Source organism: Nothobranchius furzeri, chromosome 6 (assembly GCF_043380555.1).
Source record: "Nothobranchius furzeri strain GRZ-AD chromosome 6, NfurGRZ-RIMD1, whole genome shotgun sequence".
Taxonomy (NCBI): domain Eukaryota; kingdom Metazoa; phylum Chordata; class Actinopteri; order Cyprinodontiformes; family Nothobranchiidae; genus Nothobranchius; species Nothobranchius furzeri.
In genome coordinates, this window is record NC_091746.1 from 73836745 (window position 1) to 73864244 (window position 27500).

At 45.0% G+C, this 27500-nt stretch overlaps 1 protein-coding gene across 1 annotated transcript in view; it reads left to right on the plus strand.

The window, feature by feature from the left end:
• The first annotated feature begins 3210 nt into the window (after positions 1 to 3210).
• apba1b (amyloid beta (A4) precursor protein-binding, family A, member 1b) overlaps positions 3211 to 27500 on the plus strand; it is a 41785-nt gene continuing 17495 nt past the window's right edge. Inside the window, exons 1-5 of the mRNA XM_015943471.3 lie at positions 3211 to 3347; positions 18996 to 20892; positions 21103 to 21381; positions 21525 to 21564; positions 21746 to 21891. Of these exons, the coding sequence (XP_015798957.3) occupies positions 19063 to 20892; positions 21103 to 21381; positions 21525 to 21564; positions 21746 to 21891 (2295 nt within the window). The 5' untranslated portion in view covers positions 3211 to 3347; positions 18996 to 19062. The remainder of the gene's footprint in view (positions 3348 to 18995; positions 20893 to 21102; positions 21382 to 21524; positions 21565 to 21745; positions 21892 to 27500) is intronic.

The window sequence follows — 27500 nt, forward strand, 5'->3', positions numbered from 1 at the left end:
CCACGACAGACCGGTACAATGTCCGCATCACTGCAGATGCAGCACCAATCCGCCTATCGATCTCACGCTCCAGTTTTCCCTCACTCGTGAACAAGACCCCGAGATACTTCAACTCCTCCACTTGGGGCAGGACCTCATCCTGACCCGGAGAAGGCCTTCTACCCTTTTCTGACTCAAGACCATGGTCTCAGATTTAGGGGAGCTGATTCTCATCCCAGCTGCTTCACACTCGGCTGCGAACCGCTGGCAGCAAATGATCGACTAAATCAAAAGAATCTGGAAAAGAAAATCATTCAAAATTGCAGAAATTCTGAGGAAAGCAATTGCAGCTCTTAAAGTTACAATAACACCAAAATTGTTTTGTGTTAATCAAGAGAACCACGATCCTCAGCGAGAGACACAGCAGGTGGGGGGAGACAGTCACACCTACGTTCTGAAGCAGGATAAATGAACTACGACGAGTTTGAACACTTCAGTTTAAAGTCGGCCTGCTGTGACATAAAAGTCAGGTAAACGTTTTGTTAGGAAAAAGCTTCATGAACCATAAAAACTTAAGTTGTGATGAAAGATATAAAAAGTACCAACGTGTAAAGCAAGGGCGCCCCCCAAGGAGTGGCCAGGGGTGGCCATGGCCGCCCCTAGAAAAACGGAGGGAAAATGGCTGCAAGTTCAGCAAACTTCGAATCTTTCCTTCAGGAGGACAAAACCACCATAAATCTGGACATATGGTGAGTAGCAGCTGCGCTAGGGGAGGAGACTCCGGGGTGACGTCACATATGCAACATGCCGATGTCTGATTTGTAGTCGTGCTTTTAACAAACCTTTACAAACTGATAAATCTCAAAGTACGTGGCTGCCGTGGTCGAAAGCCTATATTTGCCTTGGTCCCCAAATGCCTTGACACGGCCCTGGATGTGGGACAGACTTCTGGGGTGATCTGATTCTATCACATGTATAAATATTAAATGTTTATATATTATTGCTTTTCACTGGTAAAAACGTGTTTTGGGGATAAATCTACCTACTTTATTCTTCTCAAGCACTTTGTTTTGTTTTCTTGATTTTATGTGAATAATTTCCGGCCCTTTCTCTCTCGAACCGTCCTGCATGCTGCATGTTTTCTCCGTCTCCCAGAAAAACTGTAAACTAGACTTCCTGCTTTCTAACTAATCAGCCAACGGGATCTACCGAACGCAAAAACAGCTTAATACGCGCTGCGCTCCAGCAGCAATGAGTTGAAATCACCGAGGCACAGATTATGAACTCAGCTGAAAAGTACATGAAGTACCAGAGAATATGGGCTGATATAAACGATCGCAGGTGAATGACTTTGTTTTGGTGGAGCGGTTTTGTGAATATAACAGCGGCCGCGCGCAGGACGCAGCTGGAGTATTTGAGCCGTTACCTCTCTGCTCATAGAATGCCCGCAAAGCTGAGTCCATAAATGACGTCATATATGTGGATACTGGATCTTTATTTTGGGATTCCTGCAATTTTAATTTTTAGGAAACTCACATCTTGATTCTGGGTTTAAAAATGCGTTGTAATCACCGCGTTACTGACAATTGTACCGAGTAAATATTCCCATTTTCTTTCCCTGTAATGCCTTACATTACCACATTACAGCAAAAAGCAATGCATTACAGTAATTAATTACTTTTGTACCGCGTTACTCCCAACACTGGTTTTCTGCAACAGAAAAACGAACCGCTAATGGATTATAATGAAACATTAATGTGTGTTAACTCCAGCAGCTGCTGTCGCCTCTGCAGGCTGTATAGATTCATTTGTGTTTGCAGAGAAATGTACGCAAATTATTGATGCGTTCTCTGAAAACGGAGCACCGGTTAGCAGAACTCAGAATAAACCACATGATCTAAGTGCAACAGGAACGAATGCTGTCCGCAGAGGGATCATGCTGCCTCTCATCCGCTCCTTTTGCCATGTTTCACCCTTTTAGACTCTGTGATTGGCTCGGGTCGATTGAAAAAAAGGAAAAAATACAAACATCACATGAACTGAAAAGTTCACAGCCGGCGCAAAAAAAAAAAAAAAGGCACGGGCTGTTTTGTGTGGTATCAAAGACATGTGGGATGGTAATAACAGATTGGTTGTCATGGTTACCACCCAACACCACCACCACCCTGCATCATGTGTTGTTGTCATGGCAACGGGAGCTCCTGTGGGAGTGAAAGGTGGCTGTGATGTATAGGCGAAGATGCTTAACAGTGTAGAAATAAGCTCTGCTCACAGGACTCCAGACTGTGGTGAGATTATTGTAAACTATATGGGATTATGCTCATTAAATCAGATTAAACAGTTGCACAAGTCATTCGTACAAATTTTCAGTATCCCTGATACAAACTGGCAACCTCCTGAGCTTCTGCTGTCCCAACGCACCAAGAGGGGGCTTGCTAGCCACAACAGGAGGTAGAGCGGGTTGTCCATGAGGGTTGCAGGTTCGATCCCGTCTCCTGGATGTTGTGTCCTTGGGCAAGACACTTAACTCACCTTGCCTGCTGTTGGTGGTCGGAGGGACCGGTGGTGCCTGTGCTCGGCGGTCTCGCCTCTGTCGGTGCGCCCCGGTGAGGCTGTGGCTACAGTGTAGCTCATCACCACCAGTGTGAATGGGTGAATGGTCCACTGTAGTGTAAAGTGCTTTGGAGTCCTCTGACTGTGAAAGGGGCGATACAAGTGGGGGTCATTTATCATTTATAAAACAGGACGAAGAAGCAGAGGGAAAACTTTTCAGGACTCAAAACGATGTTGGAGGGGTAATCCCCCCCACCCCCACATGGGTCACCTCATGAAGGCCTGAGCACTCCACTGGTGACCAGCTCCCAGGAATACTAAAGGGACAGCCAGGGCCATAGAACCAGTGGTGTGTTATTACTTGTTCCACCGTGTTCTACACTTTCTACCAGCTTTTCTGTAGTTTTAGTAAAAACAACAACATTTATGGATATTCAGCTCTAGGGAACAGCGCCCCCAGCGGTGGAAGGTGGCGCTGCGTGCTACAGCACTTTGCAGGCTGCTGGTTCCGCTGATGGAGCGGGCGGGTTCGGCCCGTGGAGCTGTTTGTCTGCACCAGCACCAGCAGCTGCGGCACCAGCATCAGCAGCGGGTAGAAAGGCGCTTTGTGCATCGCTAATCCGCTCTGATGTCACGGAGCGGAGGGAGGGGCTGAGCTTTAATCCCACCAGGTTGTCCGGGGGGAGGGAGAGGAAGGGGGGACGACCGAGCCGAGCCGAGCCCTGCCAGGCCGGGCGAGGACAGAACGGGACCGGACAGAGAGGCGATGTGGACTCCAGCCTCCGGCGCGGGGCCTCGTCTCTACCGACATGAAGGTAAGGGTCGGCTCGGTTCGCTGATGGCGGATTCTGCACCTGCGGAGATTTATGAGGAGTGATGCGGGGACACGGGGCACGAGACCGGGGACAGCGCGGTCCCTTTCGATGGTCTCCACAATAAATGTCAAGCGTTCAAATACACATCAACCGATGACGCGCGCGTGTGTGGCTGACAGGAAACACGCGCCGCAGATTCTCTAAAATCCTCCCGAAGATGTAAATGTCTCTGTGGACAAACAGCTGATCAACAAGGGGTGTGTGTGTGTGTGTGTGTGTGTGTGTGTGTGTGTGTGTGTGTGTGTGTGTGTGTGTGTGTGTGTGTGTGTGTGTGTGTGTGGTGATGGAGTGGTCTAGGATCATGGGAGGGGATTTAAGGAGCCGTGCAGGCCTTCAAAATAAAAGCATCTGCCTGTTTTGCTCATCCCAGTCGTCTGTGTCCTCTGAACCTATGCCGTGGTAATGCATCCCAACATGGACCATATGCTGGCGGAGTGTGTGTGTGTGCGTGTGTGTGTGTGTCTGAGAGGATGAATCATGCATGAAGTAGATCTGGATTACAACCATCCATCATCATCATCATCACAAACTCATATTTTTATCCGGCAACAGTTAAAAACTACATGTTATTAAACACACTGACCAATGCAGCAGGTCAGTCAGAAATATTTTAAAATATTATAATTATTCCTAATGAGCTGATAAAAGAACTGATCCTGGGATAAACAAGATCCTACAATTTCAGGTGGAGCAGTTGTAGAACTGTGGCCTTGCTGGAAGAATGTTGCAGGTCCAAATCCCAGCTAACCTGTCTGCGTGGAGTCTGCATGTTCTACTGTGCGTGTTTTCTCCGGTTTCCTCCCACAGATCAAAAACGTGCACGTCAACCTAAACCAGGTGTGTCCAAAGTGTGGCCCAAGGGCCATTTGCGGGCCTCGTTGTGATTCTGTGTGGCCCTCACTAGCGTTTTTAGAATGGTGGAATTAAATCTCTGCAGGAGGCTGTTGATATAAATTCATATATTTTAATATGTTAGGTTCAGAGTTTTACTGATATCTCTGTCTTATCTGTCTTTTAAGCAGAACAAATGACATAAAAATAATATAATAGTATAAAATAATGTTTGCAGTCTTAAAAAGAAAAATGTAATTTTTGTTGCTCGTCTATCCATCCATCCATCCATCCATCCATCCATCCATCCATCCATCCATCCTCTTCCGTTTATCTGAGTCAGGTCGTGGGGGCAGCAGCCTAAGCAAAGGGATCCAGACTTCCCTCTCCCCAGCCACTTGGGCCAGCTCCTCCGGGGGAATCCCAAGGCGTTCCCTGGCCAGCTGAGACATAGTCCCTCCAGCGTGTCCTGGGTCTTCCCTTGGGTGTCCTCCTGGTTCGAAGTGCCTGGAAAACCTCACCAGGGAAGCGTCCTGACCAGATGCCCGAGCCACCTCAACTGGCTCCTCTCGATGTGGAGGAACAGCGGGTCTACTCTGAGCCCCTCCCAGATGACTGAGCTTCTCACCCTATCTCTAAGGGAGAGCCCAGCCACTCTTTGGAGAAAACTCTTGTATCCACAATATTTATATATTCCACCCTATTAAAGAGGCATCGATTCATTTTTAGAGATAATTATTGCAGAATTAGGGATGGGTGATGTTGAAGTGATGAAGCAGTTAAGAGGTGGTGCTCACTCCTCACCCCTGCCACATGGACCCAAGGGATAAACCATCAACCCTGCTCAATGGTCAACTTTCCTCGTGAGGTCACACCCATTAGGACAGCGGGAGGGTTGAAGTTATTCCTCAGAATCACCTTTGTTGTCAGTGCCCCAGCATCCTGCAGCACAGAAATGTGTCTCCGCAGTACAGCCTGACCAAGGTTACACACACACAACATGTAGAAAAAACCAGATACAGGCAGACCACGAGAGCTGCCGTTCAAGGTGCTCTTGAAGGCCAGAGCTGGTCTGTCATATAAATGAAAATGAATCCCTCTTCATTTTCAAGAAAATCCAGAACGTTTACATCAGATCAAAAGTACGGAACTGTTTAATAAGCTGGAATGTAAAAATAAATCCAAAGTTCCTCTCACAATTCCAACCTTTTAGCTCAGAAAATGATTTTATTTTTTTACCGGAAGCTCCCGCCAGGTTTGGGAAGTCTCACATTCCAGCGATCAGATTCAAGATGGTGGCTATGTGGCTACTAACAGTTTGGTCCAAAATCTAACATAAAATTCACTGCTTTGTGGATGACACCCAGCTCTACATTTCCAGTAAGCCCAACTCAACTCTCCCACCATCCTCCCTTACACTCTGCCTCTCTGAAATCAAATCTTGGTTCACCTCAAATTTCCTCAAACTCAACGGCAATAAAACTGAACTTCTTCTAGTTGGCACTAACTCCACCCTCTCAACATCTGACAGCTTCTCTTTAACAATTGACAGCGCCATAGTCTCCCCCTCACCTCACGTCAAGAGTCTGGGTGTCATTCTCGACAGCTCACTTTCTTTTCAAGCTCACATTAATAACTTAATTCGGTCAGCATACTTCCATCTACGTTCCATAAACCGTCTCCGTCCCTCACTGACCCCTCACACTGCCGCCATTCTCGTCCACAGCCTCGTCACCTCCCGTATCGACTATTGCAGTTCACTTCTTTATGGTCTCCCCAACAAACTCCTTCATAAACTGCAACTGGTCCAGAATTCAGCAGCCCGTATTATCACCAGAACCCCTTCCTTTCACCACATCACCCCGGTTCTCCAGCAGCTTCACTGGCTCCCAGTTAAATTCAGGTCCATCTTCAAAATTGTCCTTCATACCTTCAAAGCAATCCACAACCTCTCTCCTCCATATATCTCAGACCTTATAAGTATTCACACCCCGTCCCGTTCACTCAGATCTTCTTCTTCCATCCATCTTGCGGTTCCTTCTGCCCGTCTCGCTACCATGGGGAGCAGAGCTTTCAGCCGCTCTGCTCCTCGACTCTGGAACTCACTTCCCCCAGACATCAGGAACATCGACAGTTTTACCCTTTTCAAAACAAAACTCAATACACACATGTTTAAATCTGCCTACAACCTCTGATTTTATTGAACTGTTTCTCTCTTTGTTTTTTTCTTGTTTGGGTTTTATTATTGTTTTATTGTATTTTATTACGTGTTTTCTGTAAAGTGACCTTGGGTGTCCTGAAAGGCGCTTTTAAATAAAATGTATTATTATTATTATTATTATTATGCCTATATTTACTATAAACCACTTAAGCCAGTGGGATTTTAGGGCACGGTGAATATCTATGTTGCGTTTACAACTTGGGTTCAAATTTTAATTTAATAAATACTTGATTCGAACCTGATGGTGTAATGAGGAGGTTTCCCAACAAACATTGGTCCGACACCGACGTGGTGTCCACTTTCAAAAATTATCGCGGTAGGACGGCCCGAATTTGTAAAAAAAAAACCAACAACAAAAAACAAACATGTCTTACAAATCCATTCAGATACATTTGTACGTGCCTACAGTTATATGTATAATTGTTATTTTGACAGTTAGTTACGTGTAGTTCAACATGGCATCCCAGCAAATATTGGTCCAATGGCAACTCTGTGTCCACGGCCAAAAATAGTTGCGGTAGGACCCAACAAAACATTTGTCCGGCGGCGACGTGGTGTCCACGGCCAAAAATGGTCGCGGTAGGATGGTCCAAATTTTTAAAAAATTTTTGCATAACATTTCCTAAAAATTCACTCAGATTTGTAGTTAAATTTATAATTGTTACGAGTAATTCACGTCCAGAAAAGACGTCGGTTCAACTTTCATTTTGGAACTATTTTTCAAACATGACGGGACGTGTCGGCCCGACATCTTTTCAGGGTTGATTAAACATCCAAATGTTTGCTGGGTTAGGTTCCGACTAGATATAACTGGACTCACCTCAAAGCATTGCTCTGGCTCAAGAACCAGTTTCCTTGAGAAGGGTTGGACACTCTACCACGCTGAAATTGCTCCGACTAAGCGGCCACAAGCAGGGGTGGGCATAACATCTTGGTGCCTGTACGTTGGGGTGAACGAGAGGGTAGCCTCCCTTCCGCCTACTTGTGGGGGGATGGGTCCTGACTGTGGTCTGTGCTTATGCACCAAACTGCAGCTCAGACTACCCACCCTTTTTGGAGACCTTGGAGGGGGTGCTAGAGAGCGCTCATTCCGGTGACTCTCTCGTTCTGCTGGAGGACTTTAACGCTCATGTATACAACGACAGTGAGACCTAGAGAGGTATGGTGGGGAGGAACGGCCCCCCGATCTGAATTTGAGTGGTGTTTTGTCATTGGACTTCTGTGCTCGTCATGTATGGCACGGTATGAGGGCCAAAATTAAGACTACTGCCCAGCAGCAGGAGGCTATATGAATTCTGAAGCAAACTACTGATCTGATAAATGATGAGCTGGTGCCGGTAACTGAGAGGCTGGCGCTGCTTACTGAGAAACAGCACCTTTACCAGTGTTACTACTTGATACGCTAGGGACTAGCAGCCCTCGGCTGGTCATTGACTGGTTCACACACTCCCTCTGCTGTCTATTAGCATGGATAGGCTAGCGTTAGCCTGGACGGGCTGGTGTTAGCATTGGAGAGGCTAGCCATTAGCGTACCTTGGCTGGCCACTAGCTGGATTTCCTACCCCCTTGACGGACCTTAAGCATGGACAGGCTGGCGTTAGTGGTATTTGTTACCTATGTCTCAGTTAAAAAAAATTTACTTCTTAAAATCTGCATATATTCAGCATTTCTTCTTATTTTCTATCTTTTGAATCTTTTAAGTGTTTCTATGTTATGTTTTCTTGTTTATTCTTTATTTTCTCTCTCCTTTGTTGCTCCTGTAGTGATTGTTATTGTTGCTGGGGCACCAAGCTTTCCCCACTGACGGACAGCTAAGGAATTTTCTATTATATTTCTACTCTATTCTTGTATCTGTAATCTGTCCTGTTTTAAAGTAGGTGAAATATTTTTTCACAGGCCAACAACATAAATAAAAAATAGTATTTCTCTTAAATGAAAATGCAATATCTCACCTAATAACTTTCATGCTTTGGAGCAGAAATGGTTTATAAAACCAGAATAATTCAATCCCAGTTTTCTCCACCCTGGTTTCCTGTGAGGCTCACCTGTTCCAGCCAGACCTGCACCTGTGGGGTCGGGCTCTGAGCTGAGGAAGGAGTTCATCAGTGAGAAACAGTTGCTCACACAGGTTTGTGCTGCTGGACATGGAGAGCATCTGGACCACACAGTTGTGTCGGGGAGGAGGATAAAAGCCGCAGCAGCCGCAGAGTCATGTGACTTGAGCTTGTCGCTAAACTGGAGTTAAATCATCTCGGTCAGGAAGTTGTTGGTGCGCTTTCTCTGGGCTTCAAAGTGGGCTACTTTCTGAGTAAACTCGGCGCTGAGTAAGAGGAGTGTTTTCAGTTTGTCCGAGGCAGAGGAAGTAACGCTGCAGATGCTGATGCTAGTAGCATGGACGCTAAAGACTGTAAAGACATACCGGTTTTTCTCCTTGAAGCATGAACATGTTGCATCTTTGTTGAAACATCTTCCTTCTGCATCAGTGGTTCTCTTCCTGGACATGTTGGGATGATGTGTGGAGTTATTTTCACTTGTTGCCTTAATTAAACACAGAAGTGAATACACTGCGACCTAGTGGCGAGTCACTGCACTGGGAACACAATTGCTATGCATTATGGGAAATGTAGTTTATAGTCAATGTGCGCTTTGAAGCAGCATAGACTTATTTTAAGACACTTGAATCTCTCGCGGGCCAGATGTGGCCCGCGGGCCTTGTGTCTGACACATGTGCTCTACAGCAACACAGGATGGTGAACTGTGGAGAATTTCCGTTTCTGTTCTGACCGGAGTTCAGCTGAGACTCCGCCCTGCCGGTCTTCTGAGCGTGTCTTCAGGAGGGCTCTACCCCTGCACCCAAGGGCTCTCCTATTCTTTGTATTGGAGGGGGGATCCAGCGCCAGTTAGCGCAGGTCTCTAGTACAGATTACTGCACCCAAGAGGTACAGGAAGTACGTTGCGAGACGATTCGTTAGTGTTAAAAGTGTAAATAACATTTTTAGACTACATTTAAATGCAGATTATACGCAGCACTTATAGACTGTATGATGTAGTGATCGTTCAGTTTCATTTTCATGTATTTTTCTACATTTGTGATTCCTATGTTCTTTTTCTTCTTCCTGTGAGACTGGCGGGGTGGCGCCCTAGCGCCCCCTATGGACGAGCCGCCACTGACCGACATAACCGGTACCGATATAAGCAGTGTTCCCGTCTCAAGGAAAACAAAACTGAAACATTTAAGGCTGCCAACATCACACGTCTCCTATCATTCATGCATAAACATTTTCTGTGCAAAAGTAGAAGGAAAGTGTCATGTTTAATTAGGTTTCAACAGCAGCTGGATCTCATTCTCTCTGACCGTGACACTGCTTTTACTCATTAGTAATGTATTATTGTCTTTTTCTGTATATTTGATCTAAAACATGTTTAAAGATATTCGGATAAGAAAAGCAAGCTTTGGGTGAGGATTCTTGTTTTTGTCATTTCTCACTAAACAGAGCAAATTTCTCCCAAATAAACAAAAATATTTCCTCATATCTCGTATATTTAGACATTTTGAGAGAGGGGGGATGTAGCGGAAGAGTTTAATGTGTAAAATGTGTGTGGGGTGTAAAAGATGAGGCAGAAGACTGATACCCATAATATCCTATAATAAATTTTATTGCCTATATTAATGGTAAACCAATTATACCTGACATCCCTACTATTAATACATAAAATACAGTGAAAATGTTTTGATTAGCGTTTCCTGGAGCATCCCTACGTCATATTTATGACGTTTGACTGAATGAAGGAAGAACCACTGCAGATCTGTTTGCTGTGATTTAGAGTCAATCATGTGTGAAATGGTGGTCCGACAGATGTCACCGCGGCGAGTGTCGTTTTACGAGTCGTTTTACGTTTCATCATGTTAGCAGACCAGCAGGTCCTCCACCCGGCAGCTTTCTCTGCAGCTCGACAGATGGATGTGCAGCACTTAGTGCTCAGCTGGGTCGACCCGGTTCCACAAACAGCCTCGCCGTTCGGGACCACCTGCGACCCAGACCGGCCTTTTCCACACAGCTCCCCTCGCTAACACCCGGCCACCGTCTCCCAGACTCGCAGGAGAGAGGCGCTGAAGCAGAAATCCAACAGAACTAACACATCTGAGCAACCATAACCTCAAAGTCGTGATATGGATTACAGAAAAGCTGTAATATTGAATTTGACCATATTTCTGTTTTGTGTTTGTTTCTATGAATAGTCTGATTCTACCCTACAATTTATAAATTTGTTCAGTATTTTAAAAAAGGGACGATCTGGAAAAGCACGGCCGGTCGTGAATGTATTTAATATTTAAGTGAAGCACATCAGCTAGCTTTTAGTGACAGTTAGCAACACGGGTGCTCAGAAAAAGAGACGTCATCTGCAAAGCAGCAATGTCATAAGCACATTTGAAGTTGATCAAAATGTACTAAAGGAGGAGCACGTGAGCCTGAACTAACAAAGGCCCCAAAACAGAACCCTGTGGTACACCATAACAGAGATGGTTTGCCTTGCGTTATTTTTCTAGGGTCTCAGAATTTAGCAGAGCCGATTAGCTTCCTGTTTCGGCGCTGACCTGAGGATTTACATTTCTGAATCTATCATCCAGCTCAGTTTTGGTTTTCAGAAACTAATCAGGAAATAAAAAACAGTCTAGCTTGAAATAACCGAAAAGGTCATTTTTGTTTGAACCCAGTGGATTTAGGAACGTTAAAACAAGGAGAAATCTGCTCATTTATGATCCACAGAAGTAAAATAACATTTTATTCAACTCATCTAAACCTCCTTAAATGTTTTTAAAGACTTTCTAAACCAGACGAAATGTCTTAAAAATGGGTTATTACCCAGGAAAAGCTGAAAAAGAGCCGCAATGAGGCTTTGTGAGCAGACACGCTCTCCTCATAAATGAGTCCTTCTCACCTTTTCTAGAACAAGTTTAGTATTTCTGAAGCACCAAGTCATGTTGCAGTAAATTCTGGTGCATTTTTCATAAGTTCCTGGACCTGGGAGGCGGTGAAACCAGCGATGGAGGCTGACGGATGGGAACCCTGTCGTGATAAATAAGAATCAAAATGAGGCTCCTCGTTTCTTACTCACAGAACGTATTTATTATTCAGCGCTGCTCTATCCACTCATCTCCGTCAGCACTCATCAGGTACAAGATAAAAGGTCCCTCCCTGTCCTCCTGCCCTTCCTCCTCCTCCTCTTCCTCCCATCTTGCGCCATCTGCCAGCTGCTGGTGGTTGGATGAAAACAATGCAGATTAAAGCTTCTCTGGGGATTTTGGGTTTTAATGGACCAGAACCAGAGAGAGCCCAGTGGGATGATACATGTCACTTCGATTCATAGTTCTGTTTATTTCACAGAAGTTGGAATGAATTGCTGCGTAAAAAACTTCAAGTGTGGTTTGAATCGCGCATAAAAAATGATCAGTTTTATTGTTTGGACCCGTTTGACACCGAGCATCAATTATAGACCAGTTTGTGTGATTTCCTGTTTTAGAAACATGATTTTTAAGTGAGTGAGTGAGTGAGTGAGTGAGTGAGTGAGTGAGTGAGTGAGTGAGTGAGTAAAACTTTATTAAATAGAGCCCTTAAGAACAGAGGAACTCCACGATAAAAACATGACTCGTCTGCACAACAGTGTTTGATTAAAAGCCCGAGTCTGTAGGCTTAAAACGAGAGGGAAACCCGTTCCACATTTGAATTTATTCAGTCAAAAAAACATAATAATAATATAATCAGTAAAGCATTACGTTACATTTAAAGTGACGGAAAAGGCTCAGGCCGAAGCAAAATGCATATATTTATACCGGTGTCGGTGCAGGATCGGCTCGGGGTCCTTCGACTGCCGATGACGTCAGAGTAGTTGATTGGCTGAACATGAAGCTTACGGAAGTGACGTCATCACGTTATGATTCTGATTGGTCAGAACAAACTTGTGGTCGTAGTCTTAGCGGTTGTAGTCCTGTAGTCCAAAAATCAACACTTATTGGAGAAAATATGTTTGAATTTCTAAAGGAAATGTAAAATATAAGCAAATGATGAACGGTGACCCTCAGAAGCTCTTGATGTTGATGAAATGGGGCAAAATAAAATATAAGAACTTTATTGAAAGACACCAAGCAACATTTAGAGTCAAAGAATGTATTTAGATAACAACTAAGGAAATATACAGACGAACTCCACTTGAACACAAACAGATGTGGCTTCACATATAAGAACTGTTTGTTTGTCAGTCCGATGTTGGTTTTATGCAGTTTCACAGTCTTTACTAAACAAAGATAATATGGTGTTTTATTAACAAATTACAATTATAAAGAAAACATTTAGGTGTTAACAAACAAGGATTTATTAACTAAACTGCTGATGTCTTTCCAAAACGTGTGTGAAAGCCGAGTAGAGTTGTAGTCATGTGACGTCATCGGCAGTCGAAGGACCCCGAGCCGATCCTGCACCCGACACCTGTCCTTTTTAACCAATGGAACAAATTAATATACCCCTTTAACACATAAATCTGTACAATTTAGGCTGAAATAGAAAAGAAGAAGAGAACTACACACCCTTTAGTCAAATAAGTTCACAAAACTCTTACATTTACAACACAACTCATAAACTCTTGTAACCGTCAAAATCTTCAAAACCATTCGTTTAAACAACAAAAGCGTACCACAAGTTCTTACATTTACACTTACATTATTCCATAGTTTAACCCCACCACAGATATACGTTTCCTTTTAACTTATTTTTTTGCTAAAGGAACAATAAATACTTGTCTCCCGATTCGATTCGATTACGATTATTGGGTCAACGATTCAATTCGATTCGATATCCCGATGCATCACGATGCATCACGATTATTTCATATTGATTTGTTTTCATCGATAAATAGAAGATGTCAGATAATTGCTTTTTATTTTTTTTATCAAAAACGTAATTGACACAACCTGCCATCCCTCAAAATCTCTCCATTCACAACAGGTTAGGACAAAACATTTTAAACATTTAAGAAGATTTAACAAAGTAAAACATCTGTTTCCTGGTTCAACACCACGCCTCAGGCTGAGAAAAACACGCTTTGCAAAAACTCACAAAATCTAAAAAAGTACTGAAAACCTACAGGACACATAATGTAATAATAAAATACATAATGTGTTCATATATGAGTGTTTAATGTCTCTGAGCAGCTCTAGAGTCAAATATTTATGCCACAGTTCAAGGATGTCAGAAATAACACCAAATGAAATGTTTGACTTAGTTTATTTTATTTGAACCCAGTGGTTCGTTTCTGAAATGTTGGAGAATGAATCAAGTTCTGTTTGATGCAGAAAATAATAAAACACAAAACAAATTCTACACTTCCAATAATATTTAAGATGTGTGTTTTATTCTTTCTGATAATAACACCAGCAGAAGGCTGTGGGCTGGATTAGGATTAAATTACCCAGCTGATGGATCTACTTCACTAACCAGCTAACTACAAACCTTTCCATTAACCTGTCCTGTGGGACCCTCACCATGTAACCCTCGTGTCCATGCTGTCTCTGGAGGAGCAGATAGGAGACAGACCTCCTGTAACTTAAAATGAACCAAAGCTTCCTCCCAGTTTCTCTTTAAGATGAGTTTAACATCAGTTTATCTTCATGACACAAAATAATAAAGTGGAACAAGAACTTCTATTTCTCTCTCCTTTTAACTTCTCCGTGTCCCTAAATAAAAGAGACAGACGATCACGCTGCAGCCGCTGTCACTGACCCCGCCCCCTCCCCAAGACCGGCTCTCCCTACATTACAACAAGCAGTCTGACTGAGCGCTTCCAGGAGAAATAATGATTAAATTATGAAAATAATAATTAAATTATGAAAATAATAACGCGTGTTTGGAGGAGCGTCCTTCGATCGTCTCTCTGAGCAGACAGTGTCTCTCTCTCTCTCTCTGTCGCTGATCGAGCGAGCGGAGCGCGCCGCACGACAACCGCTCAATTAACATAATTCAAGGCCCAAATCCAACAGAACCGGTCGGGCTGATTCGGTTCCGGTTTGGTCTCGGGTGACAACTCTAGCGCTCAGCCCTGCAGTACCACATTAAGGCGGAGGTAAATGTGGAGGACGCTCACTCTGACAGATTTGGATGCTGCGCTGGTGCCGCCATTAAAAAAACAAAACTACATTCCACTATAATCGATTATGGCGCACTCTTCTACGATGCAGAATCGTTTATGTCCGCATCCCGATGCATCGATTATTTGATTATTTTCCTCAGCTCTAGTAAAACATAATATGTCAGTTTAATTAGATTTCTGATTTCCTGTGCACATTTCTGGCTGATCAACAATAAGATAAAAATCTGATGTTCTGTTCACAGAGATGGCGCGCTGAGCTTTCGTCCCTAAAGCTAAAGCAACCCGCTTATCTTTTCTTTTGCCTTTTACCGTAGCGCTGCATGTGGATGTGTGAATGACTGACGGGTCCTCTGATGGAGTCTTCTGACTTTAAAAGTGCTTTGCAAGTGCAGGTCATTGATCTTTTACCAGAGCAGGAACCCAACAAACATTGGTCCGGCGGCGACGTCGTGTCCACTAGAGGTGTGAATCTTCACTTGTCTCCCGATTCGATTCGATTGCGATTATTGGGTCAACGATTCAATTCGATTCGATATCCCGATGCATCACGATTATTTCATATTGATTTGTTTTCATCGATAAATAGAAGATGTCAGATAATTGCTTTTTATTTTTTTAATCTAAAACGTAATTGACACAACCTGCCATCCCTCAAAAGCTCTCCATTCACAACAGGTTAGGACAAAACATTTTCAACATTTAAGAAGATTTAACAAAGTAAAACATCTGTTTCCTCGTTCAACACCACGCCTCAGGCTGAGAAAAACACGCTTTACAAAATCTCACAAAATCTAAAAAAAGTACTGAAACCCTACAGGACACATAATGTAATAATAAAATACATAATGGGTTCATATATGAGTGTTTGATGTCTCTGAGCAGCTCTAGAGTCAGATATTTATGCCACAGTTGAAGGGTGTCAGAAATAACACCAAATGAAATGTTTGACTCAATTTCTTTTGAACCCAGTGGTTCATTTCTGAAATGTTGGAGAATGAATCAAGTTCTGTTTGATGCAGAAAATAATAAAACATAAAACAAATTCTACACTTCCAATAATATTTAAGATGTGTGTTTTATTCTATACTAAATTAAATGCTGATGCTGTGAGTAAAATAAGAAATTTAGATAAAACCATATTTATTCAAGGCACAAATGAAAATGAAGTTATAACAGTTGTTAATAAATTTAAAAGTAAAAAGTCAGCAGATTTACATGGATTTGATATGTCGGTTGTAAAAGAAATCATTGAGATTATAGCCAAACCACTTACACATATTTGTAACCAGTCTCTCCAATCAGGAAGATTTCCTGAAAGGATGAAGGTTGCAAAAGTCATTCCTGTCTATAAGGCTGGAGACAAACATGACTTTTCTAATTATAGACCAATTTCTATTTTATCTCAGTTCTCCAAAATACTAGAAACAATATTTCATAAACGATTGTATGACTTTATTGAGCATCATGATATTCTTTCTGAACAGCAATATGGTTTTAGACGTGATTGGACAACTTCTCTGGCAATTGTTGATCTAGTGGAGAAAATATCTGATGCAATTGACAACAAACAATATGCTGTTGGGGTGTTCTTAGACCTGACCAAAGCTTTTGATACTGTTAATCATGACTTATTAATACAAAAATTGTGTAGATATGGCATCAGGGGTGTGGCCTATGACTGGATTAAGAGTTATTTAGAGAACAGACTCCAATATGTCCACGTTAACAACACTGATTCACAGCTACTGACAGTGACCACCGGTATCCCACAGGGGTCAGTGTTGGGTCCCTTGTTGTTTATTCTTTATATTAATGACATATGTTTAGTATCTAAAACATTGCACTTCATACTATTTGCAGATGATACTAATGTTCTAAGTTTTGGGAAAGATTTAATAATATTAATGGACAAGGTTGAGAAAGAATTAAATGCATTAAAGTGTTGGTTTAACTTAAATAAATTAATGTTAAATTTAAATAAAACAAAATTTATCATATTTACTAATAGAGCAATTACAGTGGATACACATCTCAAAATAAATAATACAGAAATTGAAAGAGCGAATGAAATAAAATTTCTTGGCGTAACCATAGAAAAAAAGTTAAGTTGGAAACCGCATATTGACTCAATTAAAGCAAAGTTATCTAAATCATTAGCAGTTCTCTATAAAGTTAAAGAATTTTTAGATGAAAAAGCTTTATATCTTTTGTATTGTTCCTTATTTCTGCCTTATTTCATGTATTGTGTTGAAGTGTGGGGAAACACCTACGAAACCCACTTAAAGCCTTTGTTCATAATTCAGAAGAGAGCAATCCGACTTGTAAATAAAGCAGCTTGTAGAGAGCATACACATTTACTTTTTACTCGTTTAAAAGCATTAAAGTTAAAATAATTAGTTACATTAAGAACTGCACAGTTTATGTATAAAGTGATGAATAATTTGATGCCAAAACAAATTCAGGATCTGTTCCAGATCAGAGAGAGTGTTCATGATCTCAGAGGGTATAAAATGTTCAGAAAGCCTAAAGTAAGAACTAAAATGAAACAACTTTGTGTTTCTTGTGTTGGGGTTGATGTGTGGAATAAATTAGACCAGGAGCAAAAAGATTGTTCAACAATGGTAAAGTTTAAGGGTTTGTTTAAATCAAATGTGATTAAATATTATGAATCAAGTCAATGAAAAAATGCATAAAACATTAAAGGTCATTATTTTGTTTTTATAAAGCTAGAATGGGGATTTCAGTATATTCACCAAACATTTCAAACATGATGTAAAAATTATGGAATCGGTATGCTATTCTAAAATTTTGTTTAAGTTCAAAGGGTTTGGGGGGCTGGGCTTATAAGCTTCTGCTTCTGCCTGCGCCCATTCTTAGAACTGTGTAAGTTGTGTGTTTGCTTGTAAAACTGCAAATGTTTCTTTGTTATACTATTGTTGTACTATTGATTTTAATTTCTCATTTCTCATTAAACATGTAAACATGTATGACAATATGTACAAATAAAAAAAAAATAAATACAAATTCTTCCTGATAATAACCCCAGCAGAAGGCTGTGGGCTGGATTAGGATTAAATTACCCAGCTGATGGATCTCCTTCACTAACCAGTTAACTACAAACCTTTCCACTAACCTGTCCCATGTGACCCTCATGTCCATGCTGTCTCTGGAGGAGCAGATAGGAGACAAGACCTCCTGTAACCTAAAATGGACCAAAGCTTCCTCCCAGTTTCTCTGTAAGCTGAATTTAACATCAGTTTATCATCATGAAACAAAAGAATAAAGTGGAACAAGAACTTCTATCTTCTATCTCTCTCCTTTTAACTTCTCCGTGTCCCTAAATAAAGGAGACAGACGATCACGCTGCAGCCGCCGTCACTGACCCCGCCCCCTCCCCAAAACCGGATCTCCCTACATTACAACAAGCAGTCTGACTGAGCGCTTCCAGGAGAAATTATAATTAAATTATGAAAATAATAACACGTGTTTGGATCATCGGTTTGGAGGAGCGTCCTCCGATCCTCTCTCTTGTGTGAGCAGGCAGTGTCTCTCTCTCTCTCAGTCGCTGATCGAGCGAGCGGAGCACGCAGCACGACAACCCGCTCAATTAACATAATTCACGGCCCAAATCCAACAGAACCGGTCGGGCTGATTCGGTTCCGATTTGGTCTCGGGTGACAACTCTAGCGCTCAGCCCTGCAGTACCACATTAAGGCGGAGGTAAAAGTGGAGGACGCTCACTGACAGATTTGGATGCTGCGCTGGTGCCGCCGTTTAAAAAACAAAACTACATTCCTCTATAATCGATTATGGCGTACTCTTCTACGGTGCAGAATCGTTTATGTCCGCATCCCGATGCATCGATTATTTGATTATTTTCCTCAGCTCTAGTGTCCACGGCCAAAAATGGTCGCGGTAGGACGGTCCAAATAAAAAAAATATTTTAACATAACATTTCCTAAAAATCCACTCAGATTTGTAGTTACGTGTATAATCTTTACGTGTAATTCACGTCCAGAAAAGACGTCCGTTCAAATGTCATTTTGGAACCATTTTTCAAACATGGCGGGACGTGTCGGCCCGACGTCTTTCCAACGTTGGTTAAACGTCCGAATGTTTGCTGGGAAGCTGCAGCAGCTGCATGTGAACGACTGCTTCGACACACCTGGTCTTACCTGACGCTTTAGCTAATGCAGAAGTTTCACGACATGCTGCTGAGGTCATTTGGTCTTTTAAATTGGACGTGTTGGAGCAGGGACATGCCTAAAACCTTAGAGTAGGGTCTAATGGACATGGTGTCCTAAAGAGCAGGACTGGGAAACATTGAGATAAACAAATCCATAATAACCTCACGACCTAACCCCAACCCGTTTCTTCTCTTGTGTCTCTTGCAGGCTGGTCTGCGAGTGGGTTTTCTTTGTAATCATGATCTGAAAACCTGAATCGAATCACGTCCCAGCAATGAGCCAGAAGTATCGAGACGACGCCCGTGGAGGAGCAGTTGAGGAGCACGCGGAAGACCCAGTGTCTCCTAGGAGCCGACGGCCCAATGGAACCTCTGGAGAACCGTCTGTGCGTCGGTCCTGGAGGCCGTGTCAAATGCTCAACCAGGATGGGGAAATGAATCCTCAGCATCACCATCATCAACGCCATCATAATCACCCTCCTCACCACCACCATCATCCCGCGAGCCGTGGACCTCCTCGTCACCGCCGGCGACCTCCGTCAGGCCAAGGCCAGGCTCAGAGTCCTGGTCAGGCCCCGTCTGTAGTTTCTCCCAGGTCTGATGGGGGTGACAGCCAGGACACTGAGCCCCGCCCTGTGCAGCAACTCCGCCCAGCTGTTGCCCGCTATCGTCGTCATGGTGACCCTAACCCGAGACTCAGAGGACTCAGACAGCGGCAGCAGTTCAGAGAGGCGCCGGAGTCCTCAGCTGGTGCTGATGAGCGAGAAGGTCCAGCAGATGTAAAGCTGCAGGAATGCTCCTCAGCAACGAACCAATCACAGGACAAAGGATCTCCAGCTGCTGATGTTTCTCCGACCCACCTCTCTACAGGTCCTGCTTCAGATAACGTGCAGCTGGAGCCCCAACATGCTTCTGCTGATGCAGAGGAGGACCTTCATGAGCAGAAAGCAGAGCGTGAAGACGACTCAAGGGAAGAGAAAGAGAATACAGAACAGGTGGCGGAAGGTGGAAACCCTCCATCGACAGCTGGCCTCTCTGTCTGCAGTCACGATGAACGAGCAGAAGAAGAAGCAGGAAGGGTGGAGGAGGATCGGGAGGATGTGATGGAGCACGCAGAGGAGGATCCTGCAGCTCAGGGAAGTGAAATTACAGACGTCTGCTCCGACACGGAGAGCGCCGCCTCGCTCAGCATGGATGGACCGCTCCATAGCCCCCCACCTCTGCAGTCACCAACTCCCCCTTCCTCCCCCGATGTCCCGCCTTTCCCTCAGGTGGACCACTTCAGCGAGGACATCGGTTTGAGCTCTCTGCCTGACAACAATCATTTACCTGAAGAAGAGGAAGACGACTGCTCTGAATCGTGTTCCTTGTCCCACTCCACATCCTGCTCCGAGTCTCACCCTAAAACCTATGCAGACTTTTACACGGAGTCCCACCAACAACCCTACGGAGAGCCCGCCTGCGAATCGTACCCCGACCCCAAATGCCATCCCAACTCTTTCCCTGAGCCACTTAAGACCTCCTACCCCGAGTCACACCGGGATCCGTGCCGGTCGTCGGGTCGGAGGACCGAGGCTAGCAGGGCCCAGTTGGAGTCACGGCCGGAGCCCTCCGTCAGTCACAGACTGAAGAATGTTCAAAAAGGAGCCTCCTCCTCCCCCGAGGGATCCCATCCAGCTCCGAGACAGAGTAGAGACCGCGGATCGCGTCCCTTCACTCTGGATCGCTCCGTTGGCTGCCGGCTGCATCACTACGACGGGCAGTCCGACAGCGAGGGCGACGGCGCCGATAAGAGCCCTCTTTCCAGAAGTGGCAGGGTTCCATCCAGGCAGCCACAGAACCAAGTCAAGACCTCGTCACCCGGGCAGTGCTGCTCAGGTGGAGCCAAAGGCGAGCGGAGTGTGGTGGGTCTCTCAGGGGAAGCTGCAAAGGGCTGTGGAGACGCCATCAGCCTGGCGATTAAAGACATTAAAGAGGCGATTGAGGGCGTGAAGACGAAGGCGGTGCGCTCCCCCTACACGCCCGATCAGCCCGTGGAGCCGATCTGGGTGATGAGACAGGAGGTCAGCCCCACGGAGGAAGCCATCCCCCTGCAGGCTTCATCTGTTAGTATGACTCTGCCCATGAGTCCAGATACCTGTCTCTGTTGTCCTGTCTACAAACACGTGTAACCTTTCTAGGATCTTCACTTTTTAGGTTTTCTCTGAAGTCCCTTCAAGTGGGCACTTCATGAACCTCTTTCTAGGGTCAAACTTTGAAAGACCACCAGAGAACAAGAACATTTCATTTGATATTTGTTCTTCATCTTTTCTCAGACTTCTCCTCACTCCCCTTGTCAGTCGGCCTCGGAGTCTCCGACTCGCTACGCCTCGGGTTCGATTCCTGATAGTGTCAGTCCTCTGATGGCCGAGTCATCCAGAAATCCCAGCCTGCCGCAGCCACAACACGACCACCACCACCACCACCAAGGTCGTCAGACACAGTCCAGGCCCCCGCAGACGTACACGCCGACAACACCCACGCAGCAGCCATCGGGTCAGCCTCCTGCCCAGGCTCGGCCGCCGTCGCCCTCTCAGAAACCGTCTGCCCAGGAGGTGAGTCCACGTCAGCTTTACGGCACCGCCAAACACCTCCTTCTGATGACTTTCCTGATGCAGGTCATGTGACACTACAGGAACGACTTTGAGGAGTTTAGTTAAAAGCAACAAGGATGTTTTTCTGTTTTGTGACCTCTCAGGCTCGTGGAGCGCTTCCGCCTTTTCCCACATTCGTAGACGGTGAGTTTAATCCCGCTTCCATCATCAGCTTCGTCTTCGTTGTTTCATTCTAAACTCATCAAGATGGAAACTTACAATGAAAACTCGGTTTGTTTGGGTTGGTCGTTTCACATTTCAGTCGTACGATTCAGTTGTTTTGTGTAGTTCCATCAGATATCATAACTGGATCTGGTTCTTGCAGTGCCGGGACCGTGCGACCCCGAGGACCTGATTGATGGCATCATCTTTGCAGCGACCTACCTGGGCTGCACCCACCTGCTCTCCGAGAGGACGCCCTCGAAGAGCGCCCGCATGCAGCAGGCCCAGGAGGCCATGAGCCGAGTGCGGGTGAGAACTGACTAGAACATTTTAGATTCAGCGGAATAACGCGTGTCCTTGTTTCTAATCCCTCCATGAGGCTGATACCTTAACCACGCAGTTAAAGCACCGCTAATGTTCCTCTGCATGGATTTTATGGGGATTTCATAACTTAGTTCTTTTTTTACTTAACGCAGTAAAAATGTAGTTGTTTACCTTGAAGCTGACATCAGAGCTCGTCGGTGTTGGTGGCGCCACCTCCGTTCCGTTTATCCGGCCCTTAACGGACTCCCCGTTTACTTATTAACACCCTAATCTAATCTCAGCTTGATTTATACTTCTTCGTCAGCTCCTGGAAGGAGAGGCACACACGCACTGACAGACGCTTTGCTCTCAGACTTCTCCGTCATATGGAAAGTGTTGCAAAACAATTCCTCGCCAGGACAACAGAGGGCACTGTTCTGTGGTATCCTGCCACCGTTACACTCAGTTATCCGGTCCACGATAGTGCCTTTACTAATGTGTTTATATATTTCAGAGACTTTTAAACTTGGACAAATTTGTCCTTCATTCTCCTCCACCCCTTCATGTGGTCCATTCAATTCAATTCAATTCAAGTTTATTTATAAAGCGTCAAATCACGACAAGAGTCGTCTCAAGGACCTTCACATAATAAACATTCCAATTCAGGTCAGTTCATTAAGCCAATCAGAAATAAAGTTTCCTATATAAGGAACCCAGCAAATTGCATCAAGTCACTGACTAGTGTCAGTGACTTTCCAGCAATCCTCATACTAAGCAAGCATGCAGCGACAGTGGAGAGGAAAACTCCCTTTTAACAGGAAGAAACCTCCAGAGAATCCTGGCTCAGTATAAGCAGCCATCCTCCACGACTCACTGGGGATTGAGAAGACAGAACACACACACACACACACACACACACACACACACACACACACACACACACACACACACACACACACACACACACACACACACACAGTAGGGGTTGTATCAACTTGTCTACTAGTCGACTTCTCTGCTCTATAGTGACTTTTTATGCCTGTCCTCGACTCGTCACTGTCACGTGATAATGACCGACAAGATGCAGTCCACGGAAAAGACAGAAGGTGACAAGCTCCTGCGCGTTGGGAGGCGACGCGCTGTGCCAGAGCATCGGCACTGACACCAGCTATAAAACGGACATTTAACCAAATTGTGACCTTTACCCTCTTGCAATTTAACCTTCCCCTCACCCCCATCCTAACCTCATATTAACCAGCTTGCACATGCAAAGCTCTGATTGTTGACGCGCTCCAGACATCTGCGTCCTGAGCACGGCCACAGTAACATTATCAAATCAGGTGTCGCCACCTCAAAAACTAATTTAACACGCGATCGTTCATGTCGGATCATTTCCTTTTATGTTTTCTGTCTTTTATTTGTGCCTGATGCGTTTCGCTGCTGTGGATCGGGGCACATCACCTGTTTTGTCCTCCGGTGACTTTACTTCACCGGCGAGCAGCGCACACTCCGCAGTTTTTGCGGTCGGTAGATCTTTTAGAACTGCAGTTCAAAGGTAACTCATGAGGTGAATATATATGAACCCAGGTAGCAGTTTCTCTTTAGGATTGAGAGGAGATGCAGGAAGATAATAAACAGACAGGACAGAAAAATAGTCAAATAAAAACAAGTTAGTTTTTGTACCTGCTGTTGCAACAAACAGACACCATTGAAGGTAATCAAAAGTGAGGAACAGAAAATGAAATAATTATTTTAATGTTTAGAGCAGCAGGAACTCTGAGAGGCTGCAGGCGCATCAGTGAGTTTGCGGCCGCTGCGCAAGGGGAGGGGGGAGAGGGCTGAAGCAGAAACTACCGTTGTTAAAAGAAATGTGTTTAGGTCCAGGAGGGGGAGGACCCAACCTTACCTGGATGTCCCATGTCTTATATATTCTGGAAGTTGTGCAAATGCAGGGATGGGCATAGATATTCTGCTGGGGTGGGGCTGGGTTGGTGCCCTCGGGCTCCGTGAGGCTCTGTAATGCTGCTGCTTTGGGCCCTGGCAGGATGGGCTGGGGTCTCCATGCCCTGGGTGGCAGTTTGACAACAGAGGTGCCTATTGGAGCCAGTAAGGGAGCTGGCTCCCTGGAGGGCTAAGCCCAACCAGCCATTCCTCCCCATCCCCGCATATTTCTCTCCTCCTGCTCCCTCACATCATCACACAAACATACACATAGGACCTTGGGGGGTGGGCAAGTCAGGGAGTGCGGGTATGGACCCCATTTCCGCATTCCTGTGGCAACCTGCCCCCCAGTTTTATTTGCACCTTATACACTTCCACTGACGACATTCCACACAAACACACACTTAGGGCCTTGGGAGTGAGCACATTCAACGGCATTTTGCAGGGGGATATTTCAGCCTCCTCCCGGGTGCCTGTGCCCACTTCCAATTTTAAACCGCACTTAGACACTGATGGCTGAATGAATACACCTCATGATCACACAACACTATAATGGAGCAGGCGGAGGGAGACTAGGGGTCTTAGCCACCTCTGTTGTTGCTAGGCTTCCTGGGGCTGGAGGCCAGGAGGGAGATCTGGCCGTCTGGTTGGGGTCTGGGGTGGTGGGTTGCTGTGCTCAGCGTTGGGCGGGGGAGCCTGCTCATCAGCACCCCAGCAGAAATGGTCAAACTCTGGTTACCGGTGATGGTTGTATCCCATGTGCAGCAGTACCGGGACCAGAGTGTATAGGGTGTGTATGGGGAGCATGAGTGGGTGTCCGGCGTGCATTTTTGTAAGTCTTGGGTTGTATGTGCATGTGTGAGCATGAGGGAGGGAGTGTGTGTGACTGTGTTTGTGTATGACTGTATATGTCAGGTGGGGCCTTTGACTCCTCCCCTCTCCTGGAACTTCTCTTGATGATATAGATCTTCGTCCCCCCTCCCCCTGCCACACCTGGTGTGGGGGCTTGTGCCATGGTCTGCCTGAGTGTTCGTGGCAACCGGGTCTGGGAGTTTAAGATTTTGGCATCTGCCTGGTCAATCCCGGCGGTTGCCTGGTGGGGTCTGGGTCCCTGGGCTCTGCTGGGTCCCCGGCGGGGGTGGTCGCCCCTGGGTCCCGGGTCGCTGGGTCCCGGGTCCCGGGCTCGGCCGGCTAGGGGGTGGGAGGCTGCGGGCGGGCCTGTGGGCTTGCCGCTGATATCTCCCGGGACTCTGCCGGCTGCTGGTTGTGGCCCCCCGGGGCGATCCTCTGTGCCTCTCGAGGGGGGCGGGGGCCTTCCTGGTTGCAGTCTCCTTGGGGTTCCTGCATTCTGGGGCAGCACCTGGATCTCTGGGACTTGGAGCTCCCCCCGTCTCCTGCGCATCTTTGGGGGGCGGATCTGTGGTCCCTCACACTCTCTGTTGGACGCTCCTATAGAGAAACCTTAAATAAACAAGCGCGTGTACACACACAGGTGCTCACATGGTGCTCTCATAAGTATGGGCTTGGGCACATTCAACACATGTCTTAAGACTATGGTGGGCACTTAATGCACTGTGATTTATTATCGTGATTCTTCAGTTAAGCAATGTTGATTATATATTTTTTCATCAAGTTGACGCAGTGATAGCTTGATCTTGTTGTATTGTTGTTGTGTCCCTTTTTTTTTGTCCTTTTGCTTTTTTTTTGTCTTTTTCTGCAGGTCTAGAAGCAGACTCTTGTTCATTGTTTATTTTTGTGGATCCCTCTCCCCACCTTTTCTTTTCCTTTCTCTTTCACCTCTGTCTCCGTGTCTGGTCGGAATTACCAAGAATTCAACAACAGTAACAATAAAGTTTTAAGTATCAGGCGTGACATTGAAAGCAAACGCTTTGATGCTCCACCTGAGAGTAAATCTGTAAGGCTTGTCACCAGCATTCAGACACAAATTCTGCTTGCTTCACAGCCAGACAGGACACGGTAAAAAAAAAAGAAAAAAAAAGAAATGTGTTTAACTTTGAAAATGTGGGCGCAATTTTAATTGTCAAAAACTCCAGCGAAACCCCCCCCCCCCCCCCCCCCGCGCGCGCTTCAGGTGTATGATGTCATCAACGACTAGTCAAAGTCGACTAGATTTTCATTACTTGACTGTCGAATTAAAAAAAAATTAAGTCATGCAGCCCCTAATACCAAGTAGTGTTTCTATGGTTACATTATGATTTCTTAGTAAATATTCTATTTGGTGAAAGATAAACTTTATTGTATTTATCCTAGTGGATCTATAATTAAACGGGTAAACTAGTATTAGCACATCCAACGTCAAGGAAAGCAAAAAGTTATTATCAGGAGAGGGAGAATGTTTAAGTGGTTAGCAGCAGTGTGCTAGACGATGGCCCCCTCCATGAGGCCACCACAGCTCAGCAGAACATCGTTGTAGCTTCCTCTGGGGAGAAAAACACTTAGAGAGAAAATAAAGTTAACAGCTGAAATAGCAGGAAATAATACAGTTAAAGAGCAGACTGTAGAAGAAAGCAGTAGAGTGTGAAAAGTGGTCAGTGTATCCTCCAGCAGTCTAAGCCTATAGCAGCATAACTACAGAGATAACTCTGGATAATCTATCCTATTTAGATGGAGGCATGTTGGAGGCAGGGCAAGGGAGAGTCGTCTTTACCGACTGTACACTCCACCTCCCTGTAATCCCCCACTTGTCCAGATTTAGGCTAACATCAGATTTTAACTATAAGCCCTATCAAATAAAAATGTTTTAAGCCTATTCTTAAAAGTAGACAAAGTGTCTGCCTCATGGACCAAAGCTGGGAGCTGGTTCCACAGGAGAGGAGCCTGATAGCTAAAAGATCTGCCTCCCATCCTAATTTTAGATATTCTGGGAACCACCAGTAAACCTGCAGTCTGAGAGCGAAGTGCTCGGTTAGGAACGTATGGAACAATCAGATCACTGATGTATGATGGAGCTTGATTATTCAGAGCTTTATATGTGAGAAGAAGGATCTTAAAATCTATTCTGAATCTAACAGGTAGCCAATGTAGGGAAGCTAAGACAGGAGAGATATGATCTATCTTTGTAATTCTCATCACCACCTCAAACCCCACATTTCCGTCCACGAATAAAACGCTCCGGATGTTTGTACTCTTTCAGTCACGGGTGAATAAACGTTCATATTTTCAGACTTTTTCCACGATGCTTTTATTAATCTGTTCTGTCTGTAAAATCCTTTTACTTCTTGGCGGGGCTGTTGACGGTTTTAAAGGAAGCAGCATCCTGCCCAATCGCAAGTTTGCGGTCTCCATCACTTTTAGCGGATTTTTGATCATGTGTCCGTCACCTTCAGTGAGCCTACCATTGTGCCCTTGCGCCGAAACATAATGGCGTTGAGTGTCTCCGGACCGACGCACACGGAGAAGTATAAATCAGGCCTAACAGCGGAAATGTCTCCTCAGCCTTCATCAGTGTCTACAGGAGTGATCCATCACTAAATCAAACCAATCAGCTGTGTTCACGATCTAAAACCTGCAGGAAATGTGCTGGAAGCACGCCAACCCCACTAAGACTAAAGTGGGACCTTACAAGTAGCGGCCCACCAACTCTGAAGTAGCAAGTGCGGTATTCTGACCACAGGAGAGGTGGGGGTATGCGTGACTTTTCATTATACACGTAA